The 12524-nt window shown below is 33.3% G+C and overlaps 1 protein-coding gene across 2 annotated transcripts in view; it reads left to right on the top strand.

Annotated features, from left to right (window-relative positions):
• The first annotated feature begins 365 nt into the window (after positions 1-365).
• The window catches only part of LOC117115660 (phosphatidylinositol transfer protein alpha isoform-like), a 17296-nt gene continuing 5137 nt past the window's right edge, over positions 366-12524 (top strand). The window contains exons 1-7 of one of the 2 annotated variants that reach the window (XM_033259557.1): positions 366-493; positions 3406-3436; positions 5219-5367; positions 9223-9322; positions 10183-10257; positions 11159-11239; positions 11712-11789. In XM_033259557.1, the coding sequence (XP_033115448.1) occupies positions 474-493; positions 3406-3436; positions 5219-5367; positions 9223-9322; positions 10183-10257; positions 11159-11239; positions 11712-11789 (534 nt within the window). In that variant the 5' untranslated portion in view covers positions 366-473. Of the gene's footprint in view, positions 494-3405; positions 3437-5218; positions 5368-7457; positions 7558-9222; positions 9323-10182; positions 10258-11158; positions 11240-11711; positions 11790-12524 lie in introns of both variants that reach the window. The other variant, XM_033259563.1, reaches the window with a different exon arrangement.

Genomic DNA, 12524 nt, shown 5'->3' with positions numbered 1-12524 from the left:
TCATTTGCAAGATGGAAGGAAACTGGAAAACAAGCAGGAAACACTGCAAACAGGTCTGCCTGTTTTTACTATATTATTCCGCATCTGTATTATAAAGAAATAATTTGTTTTTGAGTATTTGAGTACCTAGTAACGAAATTAGTAACAGCTTGGCATCTAGGCCTACTTTTTTTTTTTAAATAAAGGCCCATCTGTAGGAAATATCTTTTTTTTTTTTATATATAAAGGCCTATCTATAGGAAATCTTTACAGCAAGCATTTTAAATTAAACAATCATATCGAATTTTTTCTATCATTCCTATTTTCTGTACAAGTAATAACATCCGGGAGTTTTCGGCTCTTGATCCTTTTAAAAGACGTCATGTAACCAAAATGCGCATGCGGGGGAGGGTGCATACAAAATGAGTTCATACGGTTCATACCGTATCGAAAAAGTGAGTATCGGAAGTGCTATTATTAACTAGGCAGCAATAATGGTTATTAGAAAAGAATTGTAAGTTTCTTTAACTTATTTATATAAAATAATGTATCATACTAATGTTATTAATATATCAGGTATTATGTGCTTTATATGAACTGTAGTAAAATCTTGGTTATTACTCTATTTCTCGCTGATCTGAATAGCCTAGGCTAGGCCTAACTTACGTCGCGACGATTCACCGGCCGGCGGTGTGAGACAACCAGCTATTTCTCCCGTTACAACCCCGGCTCTGTTCATTACAGTGAATATCCTAGGCTTAGGTTACCGGCGGAAATTTAGGCCCATTTTATAGATTTTCATATAAAGAAATATTCGTGATGACTTATATTTCCTGATTTCCACATTTCTTTTTTAAGCATGGACGATTCAAATTTTTCAGATTGCTGATTGTGGTGTCGTTTAAAAACAAAATAAAATTAAAATGAGATAACGTAGAGACAGCAATAGGCAAGGGTAGGCATAACCTAGCCCTGACTAGGCCTAGCCTAACTGGCTGTATCTGTACGGTCTTGTGCAAACACCTTCTAAGGTTGTCGTCGCACGTAGGTTGGAGTGTAAGTAAAGCAGTTAAACTGTAGGGAGTGTGTGGTTTGCGAGAGTTCTTGAATATTGATAGAGGCCTTCGAGCTTACAAACTCTTAAATAATAAATATGATAATTCTGTATCTAGTTTTTTGCACCTAAATACTTTTGATAGAACTCGTGGACATTCACTAAAATTATTAAAAGAGCAATCATGCATCGATGTGGGCAGGTTTTGTTTCAACAACCGTATTGTTGACAACTGGAACGCTCTTCCGAATGAAGTTGTGACAGCATCCTCCCTCTATTTGTTTGAAAGTGGATTAGATAAATTCTGGAAGAATCAACCAGTACAGTTTGACTACATACAAGGCGAAAATACAAAATTCCAGAATACCGGTTTGCCTCTGGATATAGAGGACTTTAGTCCTGCATCCAGTACATCACCTAAGTAAGTGATGCAGCGCGGCTGTCATGGCAAGCGATTTTTTGGATAGAGAATGGCATTAACAGTTTTTATTTGAAGCGATGCTTAAGTACGAAAGCAAGTCGGTCTGTCTTGTCCTATAGGCCAGCCTGGCCGAAACTTTAGTAGGGCCTTGCTAGGACCACACTGTAAAGTAAGGCCTGCTTGAGGAATACAGTATATCGGTGCCGGTACGTTCCAGCGTTTGTTTGAAACGAAAGTAGGTTAAATCCCCGCAATCTATTTTATTTCAGTCTAAATAAGGATAACGATTTGGACCAATGTCGAGAAAAGGTAGAACAGAATCGTTAGTATAGTCATGGAGTAGAGGTGACAGATTTGCGGCAAGTCGAATGGCCAAGCGGTTAAGGCATGGCGCCGCAACCTACAGCCATACAGTAATATCGGCGCTGGTTCGAACGGCACTCTCGCCTATGGTTCTGGAGGTGGAACAAGTCTTTTTAGATAAAGACTGTAATCTGCAGGCCCAGTGTACACAATTGGCTCATTTTAAAGAACCCAATACATGTACATCTTTTGGGAATATTAGTAGAGTGTTACCCTGGTTTACTGGTCCATACATCCCCTGTTGTCTTGTGATGGGATTATTAATTATTTTTTTAAAGATTTTTGGTGGAGGGCGGAATAAAAAGGAAATTTTGTTTTCCTATTTAGCAAATCATCCAGACGGAGGAGAAAATAAAAATAAAATTTTATTGGTGAATGTAAAATGGGGTGTTTAAATGCTTCAAATTTATATAATTAGGAAGTACATATCTTATCTTTGGAGATTTCAAGACAGCGGAGGGCGTAATAAAAATAGATAAAAATTTTTATTTTTTTTTTAAATTTCCACTTTTTCGTGGCGGTGGATGCGCTAATTGGCCAAAAATAAAATTTTATTCGAAATCATCAATATTTGCAGTCGGCGGGTTCGCTAAAAAAATTCTCGTCTACGCAAACTTACATTTTGGTTTTACATTTAACATTACCATGACTCTCTCAGCGTGCATGATCCATTCATACAAAAACGCGTTATATTACAGCAATATTACTGCAATATTTGGTTGGTATGAATGGTTTATGTCGTTAATTGTAACGGTAATTATTACTGCAATATTACAAGAACTTCTGTCTGAAAACAGCTTATGTTTCAGCCCAAGGTGCGACTTTTTCATGAAGATGTTTATGATGTGGCTGCATTTCATCAACAATGATCCTACAACAGGGGTCCCAAGTTTGAAGAAGCCGATTCCTGGAGATCTGCAGTGGCGGATCCAGGAATTCAATATATTGTAGAGGTGGTCCAGGAAGGGACTTTCACATATGAAGGGCGTAGACTACCTCAGCCCCACCATGGTTGGGACTGAGGTAAGGAAATTTATGATTACAGTATGGCATGTCTAGATGGCCGGAAAAGGCACACTCGGTCTTAAATTTGATAGATTTTTTTTTTTCATTTTTTGATAGTTTTGAAAAATTTAACAAGATGGGTTAAAGTATTTTCCAGCAGATTCTTTCTTGCTTGCGGGAGTACGAGAGTCCGTTCCAATTTCCAGGAGACTCCCCGCGTTGTGGGAAACTTGGGACCGCTGCTTTAATAACATTAGGTCAATGTTAAACTGGACAGAACAAATGTTATCTAATGTCTTACCTTATCACCTCTTATTCCACCATGTGAATGGAGTCTGTGAAAATGTTTAAGATTATTTGGCTTAAACTAGCATTAATTCTTAACCTTTCATTTTTATGTATACAGTAGTATTAGTTGAAGTTTATTGGTTTGTACTAACATCTGTGAAATATATGTGTATTTTTAACCTTTTTTTGCGATGGACAAAAATCTGTTGTAAAGTGTGATTTTGTAACATTTTGTTATTATCATGTCACTATAAACTTACATTGGATATTGAATTACTCTCCATTTTGTTTTCAGTCGTGTCCATCTACCTTTATCAGTACCAGAGGTAGGTGATTTTAGTTTAAACTGTTTTGCTAAATTGATATATAAAAAAGTCATCTATTTTTGGAAGGGTTTAAGAGAATTTGACATTTACAGTGTTCTCAGAATTTTTAGACTGTGACAATTCAAGAGTGGTTGCTTTTGTTATGATATACAATGTTCCTAGTTAAAATATAGCTTTTTGCCTTCCTAATGATATGCATGCTACAGTATATTGAGTGAAGAGTTGAATCATTATTGCACAACTCAATTATGTCAAAGGTAAATACAGAGTAACAAAAGGTAAAGTATACTTTACGACAATGGAGAAACCATTTATAGCAGTGGATTTCATCATTGCTATCAATAATACAAAAGCCTATAAACTATCATATTGTACATAAGAATATTACTGTCCATTTTATTCTCTATAATGTGGACATAGTGTGCTACATTATATGCTTAGGAATATTCAGATTAATAAATGTAAGAAAATAACATCTTTCCTACCATGATAGTTATCTAAGCTTTGTATTATAGATCTTTATGTAAATATGCTTAGGTAATGGATAATAGTTTTTGGATTGTACAGTACAGTATACAGTACTCTGTAATCCGCCTACCTCTTACTGTTAATATTGACATAAATTAACAGGCTCCATAAAATTGGCAATAAACTATGCAATTACAAGAAACACAACCTTTAAAAATATTTATAGTGTATCCTTAAGTTTCCTATAAAACATAAGGTTATTTTGTTAGTTTCAGAATCTGTCACGAACACAGAAAAGTTTAACACAACAATGCTTCTAATCAATTTTGTAGAGTAGTTTTGTTGTGATGGCATTTTGCATATAAATCAATGGTAGCAATATAATGGTGAGATCCATATAGATTTGTGTGAGATTACAGGTCTGCAACAATAGCCGGTTACAGTATTCTAGGCATTCACCCTTGACTAAAACAACAGTGTTTTCGAATTGTCTAATTTTACACAGAATCAGCATTGACAACTGTTCGCTGGCTGATAATAATTACTAAGTACCTTTACTGTAGTAAAGTACATATATACAGTGCATCCTCCATTCCGAGACCACTTTTTCAAAAACCAAATGACACTCATCAATCTTTTATCACAAAGCTACAGTAACCCTCTAATTGGAGACCGAATGCAGAGACCACCCCATATTTTCTGGTCCCAAAGTGGTTTCGAATTGGAGCGCAAACTGTATATTGAATTGGGGATAATTACAGTAGGTAGTCTACATTCCCTGTCTTCCATAATTTAGATTTGACAATTGACTAATAAAGAAAAACTTCGATGTCATTTCATGTTTAAAAATAGAATCGATCGTTGAGTTATTGTATAGAATATTGATAATATCCATTAATCTTAATATTACTGTATAGTTTGCAAATTTCAGGAAAGTTCATACATTATATATAGTAATAATTTAAGATTTATTTAGCACATCACGTTGAAGCTACCTAAAGGAGTTATACAAAAATCACAGTGGTTAAAAACATCAAGATTTAAACACAAAAAGTACAGTAGAAAACAAAGTACAGTTTACTAATATTGTATAACCTACAGTAATATAATAACCTGAATTACCTTTGATGAGATGTAAGTTGCATTAGCATTTTAAAATTCAGATCTGACTATTTTCTGAACTTTAAAGATGATTTGTTGAATTGGTAATATTAATTCAAAGTGTCAATATTAAGAGATTATTGCTTTCTTTCTCACTATAAAAGCAAATAAAATGATTATTAATATTATTATTAATTATTATCTTTTTTTTAGTACCAAGTTGCTCAATTATGGTCAGTAGCAAAGGCAAGCAAAGAGAACACTGGTGGTGGAGAAGGAATAGAAGTTATTGTGAATGAACCATTCACAAATGAAAAATATGGTTCTGGGCAATATACACATAAAATTTATCACTTGCAAAGGTAAGTAAGTTAGTATTTGCTGTCTTTATCTTTACATATTTGGTCTTCAATTAGATGTTTGGCTGTGTCTTTTCAGATATTGATAGTTTGGTTCTTTGAAAAAGTGGTCTCGAATTGGAGGGCGAACAGTAATTTGAATCCATACAGAATGTCATTTTTAATTTGGTTTGAGCAAACGTACTTGATGAATAGGGAGTTAATTACAAACTCGTCATGACATCAGTAATCGTCAGCGAAGCCTACGGACTGTACTAATACATAATAAGTAACCTGATTAGAAGTGGCATTGATCAACTACATTATGTGTCCATACATTATTATTGAAATTATTTAAAAACCATGCCATATATATACTGTATTATCATGGGTGTCCAGTTGAGATTTTGATTGTTATTGTTGACGCAAACTGTTACAACAAGGAACGCAATGCCTATGGGTGTGTTTCTACTGGAACAGTTCATTTATCATTAATCAGATTATGCTGTTAAGGGCTAATCACTGTAACGAGAAATCATTCTAGTCCTGCTGGACACGGAATGGGTCTTTTCGTACTGTCAATCAAACTTAACAACTAAACGATCAGAACATCGCTAAGAATACTCCCTTGTCCCACAAACGCACGTCTGTACGTACGTTTACCCTATCATTTTGTGGGACCTTATCCCAAATATCCAAAGGGGCTGGGCTTACCTTAGCTGAAGAGTCCATTAGTTTTGTGCCAAAAAGCGTTTGTTCAGCACGATGCTTTAAGAATGTGGTTTATTTTTATTTCCTCATTTCTGCTTCCACAGGAAATTGCACTTTGAGAGAATCATTCCTAGAAACTGTTTTTCTTAGCCAGTAGAAAATACCCTATGACACTAGATTGGGAGTCAGTAGATAAGTCAACATAAAAAGAATATATTGGTCTTTAATAACAATGTATATATTAAACAATCATATTTTATGACAGTCTAAGTTGAGTCTAGACCAACAGTTAATCAATTTAAAATGTTTGGACAGTAATTTATTTTCTATTCATTCTAACACCCATATATTCTACTTATTAATGAGATGAAAATCTTTTTACTATAAAATGAAATAATAAATAAATAATTATAAATGGTTTTTCATAAAATAAATGAATAAAATAAATAACTGTAAATAACTAAGGCCCTGTATGCATGGAGATTGTAAAGCATACAGTAGTGTTGTTGCTAAAAGAGACAGATTTAGCAGCACGTTAACTGTACTTAATATCAAACAAATGCTTTTTTTAGTTTGGCGTGGTGATATTATTTATACCATGTTTTTAGGGGTTTTCTTCTTGTGAAACTAATTCATATAATTTAAAAAAATGATAAAACATATTGTTGTAGAAATACAGTAGGGCCGTGATGAACACTTACTATGTTCATGTTTTTAAACAATAGTCAAATCAGTGTAAAATATTATTATAGGATTAAAGAAAATAATAATTTGATAGAATTGACTACTGTAAACCAACAGCTGGAGTATTATTGATTTTATCAGGGTTATTATTAATACTGATTGGTTGCTAAATTGATACATTTAGACAACACCAGCAACATGACCGGTAGATATTAATATTTTAACTATGGGCAGAATCACCTGGTACTGTATCTTTTTAGTTTGTAATTGTTTCATACCATATTTTTGTATTGAAATTATCTTCATCAACGTTGGGACAGAATTAAAGACATTTCCAACTCTACTACTGTGTTAATAGGAACGTAATGTTTTTTTCCATGGGTAATAATAAAAAGTGTTTGAACATTTAATTAAAAAAAAAGAATAAAAAATCAATTATTATTAAAAAATACATTGGCTACTGTACTTAAACAATACTTGTATACATGTCCACAATATATTGTTAGAGGCTGTCTATATGTATGATTCTACAGTACTGTATGTTTTTATGATAATTATGGTAACGATTTTGTACTACTAGCATATTGTACAGTATATCTTGCAGGTATGGTTTTACTTTAAACTAGATAAAGGGAAGACATTTCAGTTAATTTCCATTAATGATATCTTTCATACTTGTCCTAAAATGTGTGGTTCCTTGTCTTCCATTATTTCCACAGTAAAGTTCCAAAAACAGTTGCTCGCCTGGCTCCTAAAGGAGCTCTGATTTTCCATGAGGAAGCATGGAATGCCTATCCATATTGTAGAACTGTGTTCTCTGTAAGTGAGACAATGACACACAACAACTGGATGGTGAAGGCTACATTTGTTTTTGATTTCTTATGCTTCTTTGTTATTTAGTCTAAATGACATTTCAACATTTTAGTTCTTGAGACTGATAAGCTTTAAAAAGTATTCTATCAACCAGCATCTGTCAACATCAATACCATTTTAAATGTCAATTTTGTTTTTCGATTAGCCATGTTTTTGTATAATATCATATTGCAGAAAAACAAACATCATTGCCATTACTTTTTATTTTTCTTCAGTCTCCATATCTTTCTCCACAATGTTTTTTTTCCACTTTTCATATTTAATTTTAAACATTGTCATCATTAATCAATAGCATCATCACTGTTACTTCCATCTTTGTTGCCATCATCACCTTTACCTTCGTCATCATTGTCATTTTCATTTTTTTCACCATCGTCATCTTTACCTCTATCGTCATCATCATTACTACATCATCATCATCATCGTTACAATCATTGTTTAACTCCATCATCATCTTTATCCCATAATTTTAACTAGTGGATTTAAAATTCATCTAATTCCGTGTCCCATTAAATGCCCAACAAAAGCTGTCAGCAACTGTACTGTACGTAATCCCTAAATGCTTATACTGTTTACAATATCTCATTTTTATTACCCGTCATTGGATTCTTCTTATAATTAACTACATATTGCTCTTCATTTTTTTGCCACCTTAGTTCCATTATTAAATGTCATCTTTTGTTCATCTTTACATAAATTATATTAAAATTCATTGTCTGATATGGTATTAACATAAAATATGACATACAATATATTAGCCTTTGGACTTTATTAACTAAACTGTTGTGGAGTTAATCAAGGTTAAATAACAAAGAAGCTTGGTTTATTATTATCTTATTATGGTTCCACATGTTCTGCTTAGATACTCTGAGCCCAGAACTGCTGTTTTCTGCTCCTTCTAAATCCCAGACTGTTCGTAATCTTAAATTTACTGGTGGTGGAAATATGAATTGATATCTATTACATGTAATGTTCATTTTGAAATGTGTAACCAATGTAAACAAATTACGTTGTACATCATGTCGTAAACCATATATCACTATTATTGTTAATATTATTATTATTATTATTATTATTATTGATAATGAATTTTTGTTTTGCTTTTCCTGCATTGGACTACTTCTGGACAATTGTTTTCTGGATGTGCAGCAATATTTTCTTTGTTGAAATAAAGATAACTGTTTATTTAGAATTGTACAGAGGTCATAATCATAAATCTGACTTCATGCATTTCAAGTGACTTTACCTAATAATATGAAAACCATTTATTGAGATTTTTTCAGTTTAGCTATTCCTTCATTTGAAATTGTAGTCTTTCCTTTATTTTGACAACTCTTAGGAGAATGATAATCTATGCTCCAGAAAAAAACATCATGCCCATTGCAATATCTTTTAAAAGAACTTTTGGAAATGTTTGTACTAATGTAATTTTTTCCAGTAAGTAAAGTTAAAGTAGAAAATTGTCATGATAAAATTAACATATAAATTTATAAAATAATATTTTGTGTGATTGTTGACTGTGTTCTAAAATGTTTTGAATATGATGTGTGTTTTTTGTCACATGTTTGTTTTTTGACTCTTTCCTTTTTTGCATCCCCTTTTCCTTCCCAGTAAAGTACCAGCTTTCATTCGACTTTTAGCCCCTAAGGGGTCTTTAGAAATGCATGAAAAAGCGTGGAATGCGTATCCATATTGCAGGACCGAAATATCGGTAAGTACGCCTTAGATCGTTCATCCATAAGGGTTCGTGTACCTTTGCTCATTTCTGAATGTGCTGAAAAAAGGACAATTTAAATGTAATATTAAGTAAAAATACATTAATTTATTGCATGTATTTTTATTAAATGTGGATTTGTGATGGTTTTTTTTTTTTTATGTTCATTGATTTGTGGTTGTTATTGGGTTTTTTCCTTTCCTTTTTATATGTTTGGAGATTTTGTTCTAACAATTAGATGACCATGTGTGCTTTGGCCAATGGTATAACACCAAGTACACTTATTTTTTATTTTTATCCATTATTGCCTTTGTTGCTCAACCTGGGTGGAATAACTGCTCTCTGGCTGGCTGCTGTTTGCTTGTAGCTGTTCCCTGGAACAGCAAGATGGTGACTTCTGATTCCCTGCCACTCTGATCTATGGCAGTGGATCCATTCAGCGGATCCATTCAGCAGCACTCATATTTTAATGCCAGTACACATCTGGTGGCAACTTCCAGATGGGGGATCTAAATGCTTAAAAAATTTAAAAATTATAATAAATTATATTCGAATTTAAGTCTGAGAGTGCCATTCCCGGCCATCTACCTGTAGATGTGCCATAATCATAAATTTTATTGAAACCCTTATCAGTGAACATCTTTCAAAGTTCGTACACTATTAAGCTGGTTACCATATAATACCATTTTCAAAAGTACTGTATATTTTAATAAAATCAACTACATAATATAGCTTATACCATGAAATTATAATTCTATGGTCACTTATATAGTGTAAACACCCTGCCTCTGTGCATTTTGCCTTAAATGATCATTTGATCAACAATTTACTGTTATTTTTTACTTAATTTTTTGTAGAATTCTTACATGAAGGATAATTTTGCTTTGATTATTGAAACCATGCATGTAGAAGATGATGGACAACAGGAAAACGTAAGGAATTTTCTCTAGCGTTTAACAAAACTGTGTCGTACAGCACACTATGAATTTATTCCATCGGGCATGTACAATATAAAACAGCACATGTACATTATGCATTCATATCACCAAGATTAGTTACAATATGAAGGCATGTACAAATATGAAACTGTACTGTACATTTACACTTCAATTCATACCATCAGGCATTTACATTGGGCCAAAAAAATAGTTGTTTTTTTTGCCCTCCTCCACCCGCCCCTAACTCACTGAAAAAAACAGGGGAGGAAAAACGAAAAAAACCCTTTTTTTTTCATTATGAAGGCATGTACAATACATGTACGCTACTGTATATCTTCAGGCATGAACAGTATGAAACATTTACAATATACATTCATACACCAGGCATTTACATTATGAAGGCATGTACAGTGCATGTATGCTATATAGTCATGTCTCCAGGCATGACCAGTATGAAACAGTACATGTACACTATACATTTATACCATCAGGCATTATTTACATTATGAAGGCATGTAGAGTTCATGCTTTCAGCTATTTATTTAGAACAGTATTTACAGTACACTATACAGTGCATTCATGCCATATGGAATTTACAATATAAAATAGCACATGTACACTTTACAATATGTATGCAATCATACAGTATTTGTTTGCATGCTGCAATTTATAAAGGAAAAATCCATTTCAAGTTTAAACATTTTATAGGTGTCACCAATTTTTAAAAATATTATGAAGGTTATATTCAAAATTTTTATCGTGATAATTGCAACTTTGCAAGTTGTAATCAACGCTTTACGGTTGTTTGGGCGTTGCACGATATGTGATGGTCGCATTGAAATGCAACTTTACTGTATTACAATATGGTCATGTACATTTTGATATTTTTACATAGATTCATAAATTGAGTCCAGAAGAGTTAGCAACACGAACAGTAGAACACATTGATATTGCAATGGATCCAATTGAAGAAAGAGTAAGAACCTTTGACATTTCTATTAATGCATGTTACATACTAATAATTGCATTTTATTTAAGTAATTTATAATTTAATGTAATCATTTCATGTACAGTACTACCAATTATATGTTTAAAAATAGTATATGTTAATAGGCTATTGGTTGAATTACGGTTTTATAAAGAGTGATGTAATTTTGCGTACACTTGGCTCTGTTGTAAGTAGAGCCATTGTTGTGTTGCACAAAATGGATCGTTTTAATGACCGCAATTAGCAGACGGTGTTATGTCGTCAAGTGTTCACATAGAGCAGGGATGGATTTGTTGTATGCCAAAGTGCGTGCCCGTCTTAACTAAGATATGTCTGTTAGGCAACACAAGTACAATGCCAGCTATGTGTAAGATAGAATTTTGTGAAAGGTCAGAATTTCCATTTTCCCATTTTACAGATTTTTCTATAAATTATTGTTATGATGTTTTTTCTCCTCTAGGATTATAAAGTAGAAGAAGATCCAACAAAATTTCATTCTGAAAAAACTGGAAGAGGACCCCTTGGTGAAGGCTGGCAGGTATTTGTACTATTAACTACAAGTTGGAGTAGGTTGGGGTTAAGAGGCTTACCTCCCAGGCAGTGGCATAATTGGGGGTACGAAGGTGGAGTTAGGGCCCTCGATGATTATGTAAGGGGCAATAGGTCACAAAATGAGGTGATATGAGGTGATTGTTTTTTAACTACATGAGCAGATTTTTTTGCTTTGGACCTTTTCAAGGGCTTTTTGTCAATATGGCACCCCTGATCAGACTTGATAGCTGTTGTTGTGTAAATGTTACATGGTTCCGTTTATGTACGAGCTGTACGTGCATTACACAAACAGAATGTTCTTATTTCGGTATTAGCAATTTCAAAGATCATTTGGAAACCGTTTAAATCAAAGGAGATCGTTTTAACTTTACCCTTGTTTGTTTATGCATAACTGCACACGCCGGCTTGTTTGCCTCTATATTGAGTTGACCCTTTCAAAGAGAGCAAGCCAGTAACGGTTACCGCAATATTGCGGCAATATTACTAGGTGCCGAGGTGGTTTAAAGTAAGCCAGCATATTGGCGTATATATTCTTTCAGACAGAAACCCATACCAGCGTGTGTACCGCAATATTACGGTATTGCAGCTCTGTTTGAAAAGGGCTTCAGATTATTCCATCCTGTATAAGCAGTTTTATTGTGTATGAATATCTTATTCATTTATTTATTTTATTTTATTTTATTATTTTATTATTTTATTCTTTTTCCTTTTTTACAGATCC

Source organism: Anneissia japonica, unplaced genomic scaffold, assembly GCF_011630105.1.
Source record: "Anneissia japonica isolate Jap-2015-1 unplaced genomic scaffold, ASM1163010v1 scaffold199_len4679917_cov187, whole genome shotgun sequence".
NCBI lineage: Eukaryota > Metazoa > Echinodermata > Crinoidea > Comatulida > Comatulidae > Anneissia > Anneissia japonica.
This window is presented reverse-complemented; position numbering and strand designations above follow the sequence as displayed.